We start from the raw sequence: 20,558 nt of genomic DNA, 5'->3' as shown, positions 1-20,558 counted from the left end.
ATGACTGATGTGAAGAAGAGTCTTGGTTCTTATGGACTTCCGGTGACGTCACGATCAGCAATGGCGATCCGAAAACGGAGCTCCCGCTTACCAGCCTGAAAATTAGCTAGAAAAGAGAGTCATCGCGGCCCGAAGCAAAAGGCGAGCAGCAGAGCGGGCAGTGAAAGGAACGTGAGCTTACAAATGGCAAACTCGAAGCTCAAGACAGCAGATTTAACTGCATTCGGATTCCGTCAGCGCGAACACGTGGCAGGGAAACAGGCCGGTGATCAGAGCGGCCAGGGAAGCTCCACAAGCCCGCGATCTCCAAATGACCAGAGAGCACACGACGAGAATAGCGAGAGCGAGGTATCGACGGATAAATGGGAGCAATTGAGCACATGGTTGCTGGACATAAAAAAGGAAATCAAAGAGATGCGGCGAGATTTTGCACAACTAAGTGCGGACCTAAGAGAAGAGATTAAAGACTTGGGGAACCGAGTCAATGAGACGGAGGCTGGGCTAGAGGAGCATGCAGAAACTCTGACAGTGATCGAACAACAAATTATGGACCAAAAAGCAGACATGAGGTTCCTCACGGACAAGGTGGAAGACCTTAAAAACAGAAGTCGGCGATCCAATATCTGGGTGTGGGGCCTGCCGGAGCTACCAGAATTTAACAACTGCGAGAAGGTAGTGCAAGATATAGCGGCCCACCTTCTATCTACCCCGGACCACACAATAGCGCCAGAAACAATTTGGCTAGAGCGCGCACATCGGGCACTGGGATCAAGAAAGGCCAATGTGCCTAAAGACATAGTGGCCTGCTTTACAGAGTTTAAAATTAAAGAGGAGATCATGCGTCAAGCGAGAGCAGCTAGTCCTATCACATGGGAGACATACCCCATTGAACTGTTCCAGGATCTAGCGGCCACCACTTTAAAGAGATGAGGAGCTCTGCGTTCACTAACGGAAGAGCTTCGAGAAGAGGGCATCAAATATAAATGGCAACACCCATTTGCCCTAGTGTTTTACAAAGAGGACAAACAGCGCCGTGTGATATCGCCTGAAGAGGCCCAAGAATTCTTGGGGCAGGATAAGGCGGGAACAGCGACCCCCCGCACGAAAATCGACAGGCCCCCTGAGACAAAACAAGCAGAAATGGCAGCGAGTATCGCAGGGGTGGGGACGGCTGAGACGCCAGGCATCGGATCATACACTGGCAGCTGGAAAAGGCACTTGAAAAAAGCATCTCACTTTGGAGTATAAAACCTGCTTTATAAAGATCTGCCCATCTAGAAATCTGGGCCAAGCGGAACTTTATTAATACAAGACAAAAGTCTAGAGCAACTGAGCAGGCTGGTAATGAACGAGGGAACGGAAGTCCACATTCTTATAGACATGCCCCTAAAGGAGAGAGGGGCATGTTATTTCAGGTTATTGGGAAGAGAGGGAGGGGGGTGGAGGGGGGGCGAGGGGAAATGGTGGTGGATATATAGCAGACTGTTTATGTGGCATTGGGTGATAAGGTGTTCAAGTGTGTAACCTTTAATGTGCGGGGTCTCAACTCGCCTATGAAGCGCCAGCTAGCATTCAAAGAAATGGTACGCCTGCGAGCTGACATGGTGCTCTTGCAGGAGATGCACCTTAAAAAGTGTCATGAAAAGCTGGTGTGTCATAGGCGATACCCCACTATATTGTTCTCATCGTGTATGGATAACTCAAAACAGAGAGGGGTATTGATAGCGTTGTCGGGATCACTCCCATGGCAGGTTCATCGTACCATAACAGATAAAGAAGGTAGATTTTTGATGATATTAATTTCACTGTTTAATGTTCAATATACAATTGTGAACCTGTATGCACCAAACACAGGACAGGGAATGTTCATCGAGGAAGTAGAACAACAATTGCAAAGACAACAACAGGGTCATCTGTTGCTGGGAGGAGACTTTAATGTCATGATACACCCCCCGTTAGATAACTCTGCGGGCCAGGCAGTGTACGCTAAATTAGATCGGAAAAAATTGAAGGGATTCCTGGTAAGGTGGGGACTGATGGACATATGGCAGGCTAAACACGGGCAGGAGCGAGATTATACCTACTACTCTTCTAAGTATGGGTCATATTCCAGAATAGATGGGTGGATGGGAGATGTGACAATTGCGGACAGGGTGCGTGAGACACATATTGAACCGCGCACCTGGTCTGATCATGCTCCGGTGGTATTAGAATTACGCACAGGAACTCGGCAGGTGGGCACACGATATTGGAGATTAAATGAGGCAATCCTACTGGATACTAAAAATATCCCAGTGATAGAAAAATATATCGAGGAATACCTCGAATTTAACGATGTGGGAGAGATCCTCCCGGAACACCTGTGGGAGGGTCTCAAAGCAGTCCTACGTGGACAACTGATTGCACTGGGGGCACACATAGCTAAGACACGAGTCGAGCAGGAAGGTAACATCAGAGCGGAGATACTGAGATTGGAACAGGAACATAAAAAAGACCCCAAAGACACCCGGGGACAGGTAAAAATAAATGAGCTGAGATCCAAACTTAACGAGCTACAACTGGCAGAATTAGCTGCCAAACTGCAAATGACACAACAAGAATATTTTGAATTTGGAGATAAGGCAGGCAGATTGCTAGCATGCAAACTCAAAAAGTTAGAGCAGCGAAACCATATAGGAGGTATACAAACAGCAGAGGGGGATATTGTTACATAGGTGGAGCAAGTTCAAGAGGCATTCCTTGAATATTATACAACTTTATATGGATCAGAACATGCTCTAGAGGAAGATAGAATGGAGCAATACCTGCGAGAGGCGGATCTCCCGCAAGTGGGGAGGGGGGGGGGGGTCTGAACAGATGTCCGCCCCCATCTCATTAGAGGAGATCATGTGGGCAATAACAGATATGGCGAGTGGTAAAGCTCCAGGCCCAGATGGGCTCCCCCCCAGATTTTATAAATTGTATAGTAAACTCCTAGCACCAGTTTTACAGAGAATGTTTAATGCACTATCTGACGCGCAGGAATTACCTTATACCTGGAGATTGGCTGCGATAACCCTATTACTAAAGCCAGGGATAAACCCACAGTTATGCAGTTCTTACAGGCCAATCTCACTTCTGAACGTGGACTACAAGATATTCACAAAAATCCTGGCCCGCAGATTACAAAAACAGATACCAGATATAGTGCATGAAGATCAGGCGGGGTTCACAGCGGGACGCCAGACGTTTGATAATATTAGGTGCCTGATGCATGTCATTCAACAGGTGAGAGACGACCAGACCCCAGCGATACTGCTTTCGATTGATGCAGAAAAGGCATTTGACCGTGAGGACTGGTCGTTTCTGTTCACAGTGTTACAGCGGATAGGGATAGAAGGGAAGTATCTAAAATGGTTACAGCTATTATATCAGGCCCCATTGGCAACATTAAAAATTAATGGGATGTATACAAGAACATTTAAACTACAATGAGGGACTAGGCAGGGGTGTGCGATGTCTCCACTTCTTTTTGCTCTCTCCTTAGAACCTTTAGCCTGTATGCTTCGGAGGGATAGGGAGGTAAAGGGAGTGGTGAGAGGCTGGAGGGAACATAAACTAATGCTGTTTGCCGATGATATATTGCTAACAATCAGAAAGCCAGACACATCGGTAAAAAAGGGTAATAGAACATCTCACACAATATGGGCAACTATCAGGATTTAAGCCCAACTTGGAGAAATCAACCTTTCTAAATCTCACAGTGCCTCCCACTGAGCTGTCGGCTCTTCAGACAGAGTTCCCCTTTGTGTGGGCAAACAAGTCTATTAAACATTTGGGTATTCAGATAACGCCGCAGCTGGAGGGGCTCTTTGCAGTTAACTTCCCCCAGAAAGCAGAAGAGCTATTTAGAGAGTTGGATAGATGGGAAGGGCTTAACGTATCCTGGAAAGGGCGCATACACGCCATCAAGATGATGCTGCTCCCAAACCTATTATATCTATTTATGGCAATCCCGATACCAATTCCTACTAGTTTCTTTGCAAACCTTAATCGCAAAATGTTTACATACATATGGAGGAAACATCCGCCAAGAGTGAGGCGATCAATGATGTTTCAAACATGGGAGAGAGGCGGTATGGGGGTCCCTAATTTCTATCTGTACTATCAGGCGGCCCAGATTCGCGTTCTGGCAGAGTGGGCCCCTGGGGCATCTAAGAAATGGCTTCACTGGGAGAGAGCTTGGCTAGGTAGGCGAGAAATAGAAGATATTCTGTGGATTCCAGGAGATGAGTTGGTACCTATAATCAAAAAAATGCCCCTAGGGTTGAGGCACCCTATGTGGACATGGTACCAATTGAGAAGGCGGATGTTTCCGGAGAGGCGGTATTATCGGCAAACAGCAATACGATGGGCAAAGGGGTTCCCCTTGGGGAGATCGGAAAAAGTGTTCGATACATGGGCTCAAGCGGGGCTGCGTACGCTGGGTCAGCTATGGAAAGATGGGGAAATGATACACTTTGCAGACTTGAAGGAGGAATATGGCCTGGTGGAGAGAGACCTTACATTTTACTGCAACCTGCGCAGCTTCATTAATAAGAAAGCGCAGGATGAATTAGGCCTAGCTGAAACAGCCCTAGAATTAGCAGTAAATAGAGGAGGAGGCAGGGGAGGAATCACCCGTGTATATTTGGCCCTGCTGGGAAGGACAGATCCTCAGGTACTTTACCAAGCGAAGTGGGAGGAGGTGCTACAAACCACCTATCCCGAAACAGTATGGAAGGGGAACTATAAATATTTGCTTAAACCATCCCTAGCTCAAACGGTAAATGAAAATGGTTTTAAAATGTTCTATTGGTGGTATTACACTCCCGACCGGCTACAAAAGCTGTATCCAGAAATGTCGGGGCAATGCTGGCGGGAGTGTGGCCACAGAGGCACATTTTATCACATTTGGTGGTCCTTCGAGAAAGTTGAAATGTATTAGAAAGCTGTAATGCAACTGGTTAATACAGTTCTACAGAGGACATACTCATGGAGGGCAGAACACTGCCTATTACACTTCAGACCAGCAGCAATACCTAGCTGGCAGCATAGGTTGGCGATTCAATATTTTGTAGCGGCAAGACTGGGGCTGGCTCGTGCCTGGAGGCAAGTGAAACCACCATCACTTCGGGTGGTCAGTAAGAAAGTGGAGCACCTTTATCAGATGTCAAAACTAACAGCTATGCGAAGAGGGTCCATGCTGGTCTTTAACAAAATTTGGACACTTTATGAACAATATAAGGAACAGCCTCATTCACCACCGGGATAGGGAGGGAAAGTTACAGTTGGGGATAGGCATAGATTGATGTAAGAAGCAAGATGTCAATGTGCAGTTGAATGCCTGTTAAGATGTATTTGTGAAACTTGTGTATGTTAAAAGCAACGGATGCTGAAAACCTAGTATGATAAGGGCTACGAAGTCTGATTCCATTGAAACTTCAGGCCCAATCATAGTCATCTGATCACGAAGAAAACCAGAAGTGGCCTCATGAAAGGTAATCTCCATTGGTAGGATGTTGAATATGCCAAAGTTTATCAGGAACCCCAAGAACAAAATAAGAGATATGGTCTTGTTTCCTAGCTTGACTGCCAGTTCCTGGGACAGAGCTGCTAGCAGCCAATAGTCCAGATATGCAAAAACAAAGGGACTCTGTCTCTGTAGGTGGGATGCTATAACTATCAGGCATTTGCTGCTTTAAGGTCCTTCAGGAATATAGGTGGAATGCAAAGTCTAATACCACTACAACTACTAATCTTTATAACTAATGGATATGAATATAACCGACTTAGAAATGTAGCCAACACAACCAACACCCTCGGTTAGGTGGGGGTGGGGGGGGGGGGGGGGGGCGCTATGGTAGACAGAAAAGTTCTGTAATGAATACCCTATCACAACAAATAGGTTGAGGTCCTTCAGGTCCAAGAGTGGTCAGCAACACCCTCTACCGAGGAGTTCCAGGAATAGAACCCTTGAGTTCCTTTCTTGAGAAGGTATTGCTTCTTATTGTCTTGAACTGAAGTATTTTGTTCTCATCCTAGATAAGGTGGGTATGAGATTGCACTGGTTGTGACTAGCTAAGTCTTCTCAGAGAAACAAGCAATGCATGTAAAATTCTAACTTGATTAAGCTGAGCACCCAGGATTCTTATTTTCTTCCACTCCTCTAGAAAAACAGTGTACCTGAAACCCCTCCCCCCACATGTTATGTTTCTGCTAGCAGGCTGGGGAGGGGTGGGAACCTCTCTGCTAGAGTAGCTGGGAGGGACTTACCTGCTATTGGTCAGCCGAGTTGTAGCTGACGTCAGACGTCAGTATCCAGGATCTATTTTTACCTGCTACTCCAGTTAAACGGTGCTTTGGTGTTTGAGTTCTGTGCTTGCCTTTAGCCTTGTAGTCTCTGTGATTGTAAAGCTTGTGCTGTGGAGGAGAGGCAGTTCTGCTTTGCCCTCTCTCTCTGTTTTATGTTCCCTTGCTGTGTCTGTATTTGTGCTGACTGTAAAGATTGTGCTGTGGAGGAGGGGCAGTTCTGCTTTGCCCTCTCTCTGTTTTGTGTTCCCTTGCTGTGTGTCTGTATTTGGGCTGAGTTTCATTTCCCTTCTCTCTGTCTCCCGGGGAGGTGGTTAATTAGTTCTCCTTGCAGCTGGGGTTAGTCCTTGGGTGCTGGAGCAATGTTTTGCTGTGTACTTTTTCTTTGTTTCCCTGGTGTGGCTCCTCCCCTTCCCTGTAGCTTGAGTGTGTTAACCCTTTGGTCTCTGGTTCAGAGTGTGTGTGTCCTGTAGCCAGTAGCTTTCCTCTGGCTTGTATTTCTTTGTTTTGTTCTGGGTACTGTCTGCCCAGATCTGATTCTCAGTGAGGTTCAGCTTCTCCTGTTACTGCTGCTGTTTCTGGAGTCCCTAAGCCCTGCCGGCTGCCTGCAGGTAGGGGCTCAACTCCTACTGAACGGCGGCTAAGTGCAGGTGAAGATGGTTAGCTGCCCCAGTTTCGCTGTGCCTGCTGTCCCTTGTGGAGTACCGGTCGCTGCCGGCTGGTTCCTGTGTTCTCTACCTGTAAGGAAGCCTGCACCTCTCCTCGAATCTGGTGTCCTGGGTGAGTACGCTGAGGGCGGGTTCTTGCTACTGTGGTTCAGTCTACCCTGGGCTCCCCTTGACTTCCTTACTGTTGGGGGAGGAGGAGGGGGGTCTGGGCTCAAGGGCTCACGAGCGGGGTTGGAGTACAGCTAGCAGATAACACAATGCAGGGCAGGGTTGGATATGAAAGGCAACTGAAAGTGTTTGGATGCTTCAGTCAAAAACCTTGCCACTGAATGAGGAAATAAGAGGCAATATCTAAGGAAGATGATCTACTAGACTATGCAGAACTGTCTGCCTTCTCTGCCAAAGACTTTTTTCATTTTAAGGAGGTGCTCCTCAGCCTCATAATGGTCACAGAACAGAAAGAGAAGCTGTTTACTGATTTTCAACACTTATATCAGTTCTCTTGCAGGTGTATGGGACTCAGGCAGCTGAGAGATTTCATTGTTTTTGTTTGCCATCATATCACAGGTGGAGCAGTCACAGAATCCAGATCTAACCTGTGCCACTGTAGTGCAAGGAGAAGGAAAAAATAACCTAGCAGTGATACTTCTTTTTTTTTTTTTAAGGTAAGAATAAAAGAAAGGGAAAAAAAAGAGGTGGTGGTGATGTCACCATGAGTCCCTTTCTCCTTGCTATCCATTGACAAATAAAGTTTATTTTTGAATTTCAACAACCAGTATTGATGCCCTATATTTTTTTGTGTTTTTTTATGTTTTTATTATTATATTTTTTTTACTTTTTTATTTTATTTTTTATTATTTTTTTCTTTTGTTGGTCCTCTTCGCTGTTTTGTTTTGGTGATGTCACCATTACAGATGGCAAGCTTGAGCCTTCAGCTCCTCATCCCCTACATCCAATCATCAGTTTATCGCAACCATCCCAGGACTTTTTAGACAGTTTATGTCTGCCGGCGTGTTCCTTTGAGCTTACTGAGTGGGTTTATATGGCTTCTAAAGGGAAAGGGTTTGATCTAACCCAGTTTTCCTGCACAGCAGCACTGCAGGCCCTGTGAGTGGAGTCGAGCAATATGGGGAATAGCAGCAAGCTGATGGCCACGTGGCTGTGCAGGGCGGCTCTGTGGGAGCTCCGATGTCTTCCGCAATGGTGGAGGTCGTGGGAGATCTTAGAGACTGGCTGCAAGAAATTAAAACAGATTTAAAGGCTGTTCGTACTGAGCTGATAGCCCTGGGAACTGACCTGTGGAATGATATTGCTGATCTGGGCAAGAATCCGAACTCCCTGAGGCTCTTTTAGCAATGGAAAAAGCAGCTGGAGGACTTAAAATCTAGCAATGTAGACCTGCACTTAAGGTCGAGGACCTGGAAAATCGGTCCCGATGATGTAATATCCACATTAGGGGCTTGCATGAGATACCAGAGTACATGGATAGTGAAGTGGTGGTACAATGAGTAGCCAGTGCCCTGCTTGCTGAGAGGGGCGAAACGCTCCCAGCGGATCAGGAAGAGATTCTGCGTGCTCATCTGGCAATTGGAAAACTGCGAGACAACAAGGCCAGAGACACTGTAGTTTGCTTTCAGAATTTTAAACAAAAAGAAGCAGAGATGAGGGAGCCCCCAGTAAGGATTCCTTTGTTTGGGACACTTACAATTTATTTTTATTTCAAAATGTGGCTGTTTCTACATTGCAGCGGCGTGGAGAGTTGATTTTTCTCACTTAGAAATTGCAAGCAGATGAAGTGCGCTACAGATGGCAGTTTCCCTTTGCCTTGGTTTTTATTTGAGATGGTCAGCAGCATTGGGTTTGCACTAGGGAGGAGGTGCTACAATTCTGTCCGCAGGATGCTGCTGGTTCAGATGCAACGGTGGCTTCCCAACCCACAAAGAAGATACAAGATCAGCCTAAGTTGCAGCAAGTTTCGAACAACATGAGCTACCGGTTACAGAGGCAAGCATCTGCGAAGGGCCTTCCGGGGGCTCCGCCATGCTTACAATTTTCTCTGCTCTGGTCACTATGGAACTGGACTTCGGGAGGCTATTATTGACTAGGGGATTTCTGAACAGTTTTTTCACTGAATGACAACCTGCTCTGTTTATTTTGTTAAACAGTCATTTGTTGGGACATTGGGGAGCTCTGACGCACAAGATGGCTATTCTTTCCTTTTTCTCCCACTGTTTTCTATGCATTTCTTCATGCTTGCCTGCAAGGGGTGTGTGTGGGTTGTAAACATGGACTGTTGGGGAATGGCTCACTTTTCATCTTTCTTTTAATGCTATGCTGATTGGGTGGGGGAGGATGGGTGCCCTCGCTTCTTCATGTACCTTTTTGATATACTTGGAGGAAGGGATATTATGAGGAGAGGGCTTGGGGATAGGAGGGGGTGGGTGGGTAATTGTAGTAGTGATTGTGTATGGGAGAGAGGGATCTCTAATAGGGGGCTAGCGCTTAGTAAATTTTTGGAACAGGAGGAGATTCGACAGGGGGGATGTGGAATCATGGTTGGTTGTTTTTTTCCATTCTGGTTAGCTTTTCTGCATTGGCATTTTTGGCTTCTACTTTTGCTCATGGGAGATTTTAAAATTGTTTCTCTGAATGTTAAGGGTCTTAACTCACCCTACAAGAGGAAATGTAAGGCACTATCTAGGATTTCTGCTTCTATTTGCTTCCTATAGGAGACGCATCTTTTGAAGAAGCACCAGGTACTGCTGTGTCATAGGCACTACCTGTTACAGTTTTTTGCTTATCCCTCTGCAAAGAAGCAAGGGGTGGGAACCTTGATATCACATTCCCTTCAACCGATAGTAATCTTTACCTGACCCTAATGGCCGTTTTTTAGCCCTCCAAACTGAGATTCAAGGGACATTGTATAATGTGGTTCTATTTAAGTCATTATTGATATCCAGAGGGCCTTCTATTTAGAGTTGGAGAAGTCTCTTCAGTAGTCTGATGGAATGTGGGTTTTGGGGGGCAATTTTAATGTGACCCTGCACCCTAAGCTGGACTCCTCATTGCACTTGTATAACCAAGTTGATCGGAAAGCTTTACAAAATTTGTTGTCACACATGGGTCTTGTGGATGCTTGGAGGCACTTTCACGGCACAAGAATTTACTTTTTACTCAGGGTCTCATGCCTCTTCCTCAAGTACTGACAATTTTTTCCTTGATAGGTGCTTTCTCTCTAATTCAGAGAAGGTGGAAACTGATAATACAGTATGGGTCTGACCACGCCCCGCTCTGGGTTCAACAGAAAAGGAACATGTCCGGATTTCAACTTTGCTTTTGGAGGCTTAATGAGACCTTATTATGTGAAGAATGTGTAGTGCAGGATTTTCTTAACGAGATACCTCTAGTTCCTTGTTGAGAATTCCACTCTTGGGATTACATTAGGTACAATTTAAGACAGCTTAAAAGCTTTTCTCAGAGGTTGCATTATTATGTGGGCCAGCAAGTTGAAGAAAGAGAGAGAACAGCAGAATGTAGAACTTAGGCAGCGCCTCTCTCAGGCGAACTTCAGAGCGCCTAGTATCCAACTCCTGCCTTGATGCATCACATCAATCACTCAAGGCTCTTTGGGCAAGTGAAGTTGTGTTTACTTTGACTAGGAACTGGCAGGTGTATTTTGAGGAAGGCAATAAGGCTAGTAAGCTGCTTGCCTCTCAGCTAAGTGTCCGCCAGCACAGACTTATGTAACGTCCCTTCAGGATGGAAATGGAAAAGAGTATTATAAATCAGAAGACCTACAGGCCTGTTTTTTGCGCTTTTGTCATGCTCTGTATTCCTATGTTGGAGATAAGACGTTATTTGGAGGGATTGACTTTGGTCCATCTCCCTGCTGGTTAGTGTGATCACTTAGAGTAGGATATTCAGAATGAGGTGACCTCTGCCATTAGATCTTTGAAACCGGGTAAATCCCCAGGAATGGACGGCCTTATGGCAAAATTTTACAAGACCTTTCGGGGCCTTTTGTCCCCACTATTAGCTCAAGTCTTCAATAGGGTTTTATGAGGGAGGCAGGTATTTCTATTTTACTTAAACTTGGAAAGGATGCTAAGCAGTGTGGCTCTTATCTGCCAATTTCTCTCCCTAAGCGGAATTTACAGCACAAGCTTTTTCAATACATTTGGAGGAGGAGGAGGTCGGGCATAATGGGTTTTGGTGTGGTGGCAGTGTGAAGGAGGACTGGGAGTTCCAGACCTTTGCCGCTATTATTGGGCGGTGCAAATCTGGTCATTGATGGCCTGGGGATTGCCTACTCCTATGCCATGGGTGAAGCTAGAGGTAGCATTATTGGATAACATCTCTTTGTGGGCAGCTCGCTTGGAGCCTTCTGTCAATCCCAGGGTGGTAGAGGATTCAGAACCCTATCATAAGAGAGACTCCTTGGCTATTTCGTTACGTTGGTTTCGTGTTTTGTTCCAGGATAGGTGCATTCCGCGGTGTGCCCTACTCTCAGCTTTGGCTCCTCTCATTGAGGGTTGGTCTACACATGCATTTTAGTCGTGGGAACAAAGGAGGCTTACACTGCAGGAGGGTAGTCTCCTTATCTCTTTTTTTGAGCTGCAACATATTTACCACTTAGATAGAAAAGGGTTTTTTTTTTTTAATGTATTTCCAGGTTAGACACCTGCTTTATAGTGAGCATCGCAGGGAGGGTTTTTGGGATCTCTCCACCCCCTTTGAGGATTTTTTTTTTTTTTAGGTACAGGCCTGTGACAACAGAAACTGATTCCCTCCCTTTATGACTTTTTGTCTTCGACCCCATCTACGGAGGTGCCAGATTATGTACGGCACTGGGAGGCTGATTTGGGGTGACCTACGTCTTCTATTTCAGCTAGCTTGTTGGAATACGAGGTAAAATCGTTGTATAGGTGGTATAAGGCCACCACAAACATAGCACATTTTACCTCCACACAAACGGGGGCCTGTTGGCGGGGGTGTGGGCACTTACTTCCACATTTAGAGTATTAAACCTTTGTGGAGTAGATGGGCAGGGATATTTTGTACTATGCTCTCAGCTCCTATATATCAGCAGATCCTACTCTCTTTTTTGTGCATATGGTGCCTGCTTCTTTCTCCCCAGAAGTGACGAGGGCTCTCCTCCCATGTATAGCTGTCATCCGGCGAGAGGTGGCCAAATGCTGGTGTTCTGCAATGCTCCCAAAGATGCCTCAGCTTTGGAACACTCTATGGGATGCTTATTATTTTAGTAAGCTGATGGTGCAGAGGCGGATGCGCCTTGCTGCATTTCAGAAAATTTGGGCACCCCTCATCTGGTAACAGAGTCCCAATAAACTGCTGTCTTTAGGCTCCATAGTACACTTTACCAGCTGTGGTTCTAGTCAGTCTACTTCTATCTGTTAAGGGGTTACCTGTACTTTTGTTCATTCTCCCTACTTGGATCTAATTGAAGCAGGGGATAGGGGTAAGGTAGAAGGGGTTATTTGCTATCATCTGTTTTATTATGTTTGGAGGCCTGCTTCTTGGCTGTTTGACTATATATGCTTTTGGAAATTTAATAAAAGTAAAAAAAAAAGAGAAAGACAGGCCAGTAAGACTAGGAAGATTATCTTCCAAATGTGAGCAAAAGCTTTGTTTTTGTATTCGTTCAGCAAAGCAGAGAAACAAAACTGAGATGGCTGAGGAGACAGCTATGCATACTCAGAACTTTTACAATGGTTCTTAAATGTTGGGAGAGGTGTTCCATGCTGGTGTGTCAGATGAAGTCACCCACTTGTGCTGTTTCAATCCTGCTAATTGATGGAGAACTAAATGACTATCACTAAAAATAACCATAGGTCCAAACTAGTCTGCCAAAAAAACCTGAAACTAAAGAAATCTATTTAGTCTCCATTAATAGAGCTTGCATGACATTTGTAAAAATATAATTTCCTGAAGAAAAGAAGCATTTACCAGCAGAGATACAGTCAAAGATTCAAACTGACATACGACACTTGAATCACTATTTTTTTTTTGAACAACGAAGCGTCATGAGAAAATGAGCAACCAAAAGAAAGAAATTTGCTAATTTGTTCACTAAAGCTGCCACTTTAGCAGTATTTATAGCTGTTTTTGCTATGTTGCCATTAGTTGGGAGCAAGAAGTCTGCAAATATAGATAAAAATAAGTTGCAGATCCTACAGTGTGACACACAAGATGATAACCTTCAAATACACAAACTTTGATACCCAGGAAAACATGTTAGTTAACTAACTACCTGAAATGGAAGGGGTTTTCTCTCAAAGAACAAAAACAAAAACAAAAAACTGGGGACATTGGACCTCCCTTTTTTCAATGGGCTCTCATGCCTGAGGAAGCATAGAAATCATGAAACAACTCAAGATCATGTCTATTTTCTCGTTTATCCAAATCTGCAAATATCATTTGGAGGATGTTAATAGACTAGTGTAACTCAAATCTGATCAGGTGCACCTTTAAAAAACAAAACGTTTTGCTTTACTGCACAGGGTACATATGATGACAGTAGGTAGATACTGACTGTTTTGACTCACCTTGATAAATAGGGCCCAATGATCTTCTCTGCCTCCTTCCTGCCGTAGGTGGAGCAAGGTCTCCCCCTGTTCCTGGATACCCAGGTTAAAAGGACAGGAGACATAAACAAACAACAACAAACAAACAAAAAAAAAGCCAGAGATTAGGGATGCTGAAAATGCTACACCAGCTTAAAAATAATTGTCAGCGTTTGCTACAGATAATCAGAGAAACCTTTGTAAGAATATTTTCAAAATGATTCCAGTTATGCAAATTATTTAGCCTGACATGCTTTCAGTTGTGTTAATTCAACCACCTTGTTTATTGGATCACTTATTTTAACTACTAGCAATATACAACACTATCAAAATAACTGTACAATATTTTTAAATAATTCTGTCACAGAGGCATTTCCAGAATTACTAAAATAGTAACAGCAGACAAATATTTAAAATCATGGTAGAGCAGCAAGAACATGCAAACTGAAGCTGCAGCCTAAACCTACTAATACAGACTAAATAAAAACTACCAGTGCAGTTTAATTTTTAGGCAGAGCTATAGCAGAAGTTAAAACTGGAGATTTAAAGCATTGACCTATAAAGGTTATGTTTCTGTGGTTTTTATTTGAGCATACTCAAATGTAGTTAAACTTGCACCCTATAAATTTTAAGCTTAGTATTTTCATCCTCCTTATTTACAGCAGCAAATTCAAATTGAAGCCTCGGGGCTGGCTTACTCCTGACCTCCAGTCACACACTTACATAAAGTATAACAAAGAAATTTATCAATTAAAAAGTATTAGGCCATCTTGCTCTAGGATTTTACAAAATCTAGTTGTCTCATCACTCTGTGACTGTAGAGAGAGCCTAGAAAACAAGATCTCCTGGGAAAGATATTAAGATGCCTGATTACAGAGGTAAAAATATTTTACATCATCAAGGACAGCAGCTCACCAGCTCTATGAGCTTTAGTACCATCCATATCAGCCTACAGAAGATAAAAAAAAAAAAAGTCTATGGAGACTGTCAAAGGAGGTGAAAAATCAAATTCAAACGTATATCCTGGAAGCAGATAAGTATGAAAAATACGAGACGGGCAATGTATGATTTTGAAACTGTATCCAGTGTCGGCAGCTGTGAGTGCTACTTGTAGAGATCTTCTGGTCTACAGGAAGATGCTCACCATAGATTAGCAGACACCCCCCCTATACAAGGAGGCAGCCCTTTCAGAGAATTGATAAAAAAACAGTGGACATTATTGAAGACCATCGTGCCACTTTACAGTGACAGCAACCAAAACAGATCCTGCCACCTCTGCCAGAAAACTGCAATTCTCTTATAGGAGACAATTTTCCTACCATAGGCAATTGTATTAATCTCCCAGACTATAGCAGCAAACACCATAACAATAATTCGTTAGCCCCCCCCCCCCCCTAAAAAGTTTTCATCAACCGCATCAAATATTGCACTCAGATCTAGAGAGATAAGCAAAACCTTCTTCCCGTTTTGCCTCCAATAGTAAAAAACATCCAAAAAACCTACCAACATCGACTTAGTATCCCATCCTTTTTTAAATCCTATGAAACTTTCAATACAGTCGCCAAATTGGGCATCCACTTTCTTCTCCAAATGTTTAGCCACCACTGATAGATTATAAATAGGTGGACTATACAATAATAAAATAGCAGCAGAATAAGGTTTTCTTAATCCAGTGGTTTTCAACCTCTCTTCTGTTTTAACACGCCTGACAGACAATATTCATGTATGTGAAACACTGAACAGTAAAATTCACAGCTGAACAAAAAAACTAAATATTTCATTGTTTACCTACCAATTCAATCCCATATAAAAAAAACTGGACACAACAGTCCCAAATTTCTCACTTGTCAAACAAAACAAATATATATTCAAATTCTGGTATCACCTCAGTAATAGCAACACAAATCTTTCCGCTGCCAGATACTGTAAAGCAACACCAAACCCCTGTAAAATATGCTACTCAGAAACTATGTAGCAAATAAAAATGGACATTGCAACATTTCTGGTTGGGGCTGATAGCAGCAGTTATCCTTTGATGTAGAGGGGAAGCATAAGGACTTTCAGGATCCTTGGTCTCCCCAGCTTGCCGGCACAGATGATTTCTAAAGAAAGCAAAGGCTTACTGCTCACTGTATGCCAAACCTTTGGTGACACACCTTCCAACTCTTGGGGACACACTAGAGTCCTGACACGCTGGTTGAGAACCACTGTCCTAATCTAGGATTACACCCTCTCAATTTACTCTATATCCTCTTATTCCCATAATGTCATCCCTTGCAATAAAGACAATCCTACCTCCTCTATACCCCTGACATGACACTATTTAAACCCTCATAAGACAAACACCTCATCAAACTCAACATCGTTCCTTCAACCATGTTTTTGTTATACATAAAATATCTAAACCATATAATCTATCAGGCTCATGAATCATATATTCTATACCAAGAACAATGAATACCTTTAAATCAACAAAATACAAAATAATAATAATGTCATAGATTATTCAACTTCAGTGTTTCACTCCAGATGTGAACAGAAGTGCTTTACATGCATTCTTTATTAGAAAGTCATAATTAAAAAATACATCCAACAATGTCTGGGTTGTCCATATCATGATCATTATTATATGTTGAAAAAAGCCACAGAAAGTCCTCTTAATCCTCTCAATAGAGCGATGATAAATTCAATATCTTCCAATGATAAAGATATGTGTCCAATCCCAGGCAATCTAACAACAGTCGCTCACAGACATCTTATAATCATACACAGTAACGATCAATCCACAGATGAACACATAGTTATCCTCACACAATCTGTCCTTTGGCAACTGTTGTATATCACAAAAATGATTCATTTTTTTTTATAGAGAGATGATTCCTACTTTTCCATGGCGTAACTTCAAATAGAAAAACCACAGTATCGTATTTCCTTTACTCGTGCAGAGTTTTGCAAAAGGCTTCTTCAGAAGGATATGCTACAACATAAAACACAATGCAAACATTCTGTTACACACTGGTGACCAACCCTGAACTAAATTATTTTCTTTCAAATTACATTCATTAAACACAATTTCAAAAGATCTCTAAAACAGCTCTACCTGCTTGTTACAGCCACCTCCTCCAGAGAGAATCCCTGTTCACAATGCACAATGCAACAGAAGGCAACATAATCTCGCTCCTGCCGAGATAGTTAAACTAAAAGACTTCAAGACGTCTCCTCCCCTCTCAATTATTGCCACTCAATTTCCCTGTTTAAACCTCCCAGACAAGTGGTCTCCCATGTGTATATAAAGTGTTCTTTATAAAGCAATGTCAGCATATTCCCCACTCCACCTGAAGCAGCACCACAAACAGTAATTCTGATATTCAGTGATTTTGTTGATGCCAATGAGCTGTCAAGCGCGCTTCCAATTTATTGGTCTGGATATTACTAATTTGCTCACCTATCCTCATTTTTACCTTTCTCACTGTCTGACCAATATAACACAGCCCACACAGGAAAATAACACAATATACAATGCCCGACAATTCGCAATCTGTTCTAGATTTTAAATAAAACAAGAACATGGAGTGAGGCAAATCATCTTTGTGATATACAACAGTTGCCAAAGGACGGATACTGTGAGGATAACTATGAGTTCATCTGAGGATTAAGCGTTACTGTGTATGATTATAGACGTCTGTGAGCGACTGTTGTTAGATTGCCTGGGATTGGACACATATCTTTATCAATGGAAGATTTAACCTATCATCACTCTATTGAGAGGATTGAGAGGAATTTCCACAGATTTTTCCAACATATGATAATAATGATCATGATATGGACAACTTGGACCTTTTAAAGATATTTTATAAGTATTGTTAGGTGTATTTTCTAATTATGACTTTCTAATGAAGAATGCATGTAAAGCACTTCTGTTCGTCGTCTGGAGTGAAACACTGAAGTTGAATTACCTATGAAGATATTATTCTTTTGTATTTTGTTGATTTAAAGGTATTCACTGTGCTTGGTCTAGAATAGTGGTTTGAGAGCACATAGTTATGTTGATTAAGTTCCCTGTATTAGTGATTGGATATCATGAATCATATGCCACTTCCCCGTAACAGATCTTACATGAAACAACATACTGGAGAAAACCTCCTCTACATCTCTCTGTTTCAAACATAGAATAATGGCTAATTCTCTCGAAGCTCTCACTTCCTCGTGATTTCTCTTACTTGCCCTCCAAGAGAAGCAACCTTGTTATGGAAATGCCACATATCCACCACTCCCCTGGCCCCTTAGCCCTCCATCCAACTCCCCCATCCCACCAATAAACCCCAACTACCACACAACAATAGTATAACCCAAATGAAAACTCACCATCACAACAAAACAAAACAAACACACTGACACCCAAAAAAATAAAATAATGAAACACTCCAAAATTCTCTATCAATGATTACATAAGAAAGAAATAAGAATGTAAGTGTTGCCATAATGGGACAGATTGAAGTTTCATCATGCTCAGTATCCCGTTTCCAATAGTGGCCAATCCAGGTCACAAGTACCTGGCAAGATCCCAAAATAGTACAATACACTTTATGCTGCTTATCCTAGAAATAAGCAGTGGCTTTTCCCAAGTCCTTAAGGGCTTTTCTTTTAGGAAGATATCCAAACCTTTTTTTAAACCCCGCTAACGGCTTTTACCACATTATCTGGCAAAAAATTCCAGAGTTTAATTACTCGTTGAGTGAAGAAATATTTTCTCAGATTTGTTTTAAATTTACTACTTTATAGCTTCAGTGCATACCCTCAAGTCCTAGTATTTTTGGAAAAAGAGTGAACAAGTGATTCACATCTACCTGTTCCACTCCACTCTAGACCTGTATCATAACTCCCCTCAGCCATATTTTCTCTAAGTTGAAGAGCCCCAGCCGCTTCAGCCTTTTCTCATAAGGAAGTCGTCCCATTCCCTTTATCACTTTCATCGCTCTTCACTGTACCTTTTCTAAATCCACTATATCTTTTTTGAGGTGCAGTGACCAGAATTGCACACAGTATTCAAGTTGTGGTTGCCTCATGGAGCAATACAAAGGCATTATAACGTCCTCATTTTTGTTTTCCATTCCTTTAATAATAATACCCAACATTCTATTTGCTTTCTTTGCCGCCACTGCTCACTAAGCAGAGGGTTTAACATAAGTGCTTCACGAAGGGCCTCAGAAAGGGGCAAGAACGTGCCCCTTCAGCATGATGCCTCAGAAGCTTCTGCTCTTAAATGCAGCCGTGGATGATGTCATCAAGGTACAGCCCTGGCATGTCCGAATTCCTCCCACTTTTTGGCATTCACTCTCCCAGGTCACCAAATCCTGTGCCTGCTGCCAGGTGGAAAAAGGCCACAAGTAGGATGGAAAACACAGAAAGGCATATGATAGACACAGGTTACACTGTCCCTCAGAAACCACTGCTCTTAAATGCAGACATGAATGTCATCAAGGCGCAACCAGGCATTACCCAAACTCCTCCCAGCTTTCGGCATTCACTCAACTGGGGGCACCAAGTCCTGAACCTGCTTCTCCCACTGTAGCTCTTCCCTGTAAATAGGTTGGCATATCATTCACTTTTATTTTCTCACTGTTCCTTTAGTGAATGGCCTTGAACCTTTTGATATTCTTCAAATGGACTGAGTTCCTATACTCCTGTAATTTTTCTCAATCAATTCGACATGCACAGACTAAAGCAAAATAAAGTCTACAGCTGCTCAACATTACTTTAATTTCTTTCATATACCTTATCTTTTATTATTTCAAGACAAACATGTCACTCTAAATGTCAGAACCAAAAAAAGAGTAATTGAAAACTGTCAAAGTTTAACTTGACCACTGGGATGTTATTTGAACAATTTCAGACCTTGGGTTCCTTATTCTTCGCATCAACCCTACAGTGACTTGATGCTCACCCCAGGACCATCTTTGCTCAATTTCTGCTCTTATATTGCCTGTGTATAGGAAAAAAAAATCCATTGTTGTTCTTTATAATTGAGAAGTCATGTATAAAATAGGTGGTGGTTACACCACCACTGGATGGAGCAGAAACATACAATAACTTATATATATCATGGAGCAGAGGCACTTCTTTATCTTCCCGAAGACAATATAAAATTATCATATTCAGAGTTCCTGAAGAAGTTATTCGAAACCCTGCAGAGTCAAACTCGTTATGATTCTATCTTGTAAGATCTGGAGATCCGCTTAAAGGAGTCAAGTTAAGAAGTTGGACAGTTGTAACAAGGCTTTAATGACATTAGCCTTGCTAAGGGCAGCCTTGCAGTGGGTTTAAGACACCTTCGGAGTCTCACAAGTTTCGGCGACTGATATAAATCATCTGCGCTTGCCTGATCATGATGTACAGTTGAACTGGACTACAGCCAGATATGGAGACAAACCGCTGACTAGGATTGCGCCCATTGAGGATCTTCTTGACCATATAACGCTAAGTGCCTATTCATTGATTATATAGATTTATGAAGATAGTACAAATTTAATGCATGATTGTTACACAGACGGTACATTTTTGCAGATTAGCATTAGATGTTTATTAGCACATTTGTTAATTTTTGATGTGCACGAGGTTTTCTGGAGAAAGTGAGAGGATTGACCCACAATTCTGAGATTTGTGAGAGAAGAACATATACGTATTTTCGTATTTACTAGAGCACGGGTGGTTTTGCTCATAAATTTAAAAAAATTATTTAAGAGAAGTTCTGTGATTAAGAAATTCGTCCACTCTTAGAGGCGCATTTCACTTTTGTGGCGCCTCGTTTGGGTGAGTTTACTACTCTGAGTACTTCCCTATTATCTATTAGATAGTTCAATTAGACACCCAGAATTGCATTGGGTCAATCCTCTCACTTACCTATCTCCTTGATTGATTATACTCTGGTTTTTCACCATCCATCTATTTTTTCCAGAGATAGATTTGGGAACATTTT

The 20,558-nt window shown here is 42.7% G+C and overlaps 1 protein-coding gene across 11 annotated transcripts in view; it reads right to left on the bottom strand.

Moving 5' to 3' along the window:
- PUM2 (pumilio RNA binding family member 2) overlaps positions 1-20,558 on the bottom strand; it is a 334,312-nt gene that overhangs the window by 92,589 nt on the left and 221,165 nt on the right. For all 11 annotated transcript variants that reach the window (XM_030198823.1, XM_030198814.1, XM_030198820.1 and 8 more), the window contains one exon: positions 13,565-13,636. In XM_030198823.1, coding sequence (XP_030054683.1) covers positions 13,565-13,636 — 72 coding nt within the window. The remainder of the gene's footprint in view (positions 1-13,564; positions 13,637-20,558) is intronic.

Source organism: Microcaecilia unicolor, chromosome 3 (genome assembly GCF_901765095.1).
Source record: "Microcaecilia unicolor chromosome 3, aMicUni1.1, whole genome shotgun sequence".
Classification (NCBI taxonomy): domain Eukaryota; kingdom Metazoa; phylum Chordata; class Amphibia; order Gymnophiona; family Siphonopidae; genus Microcaecilia; species Microcaecilia unicolor.
Note: the sequence above shows the minus strand (reverse complement) of the source record. Positions and strands in the feature narration are given on the sequence as shown.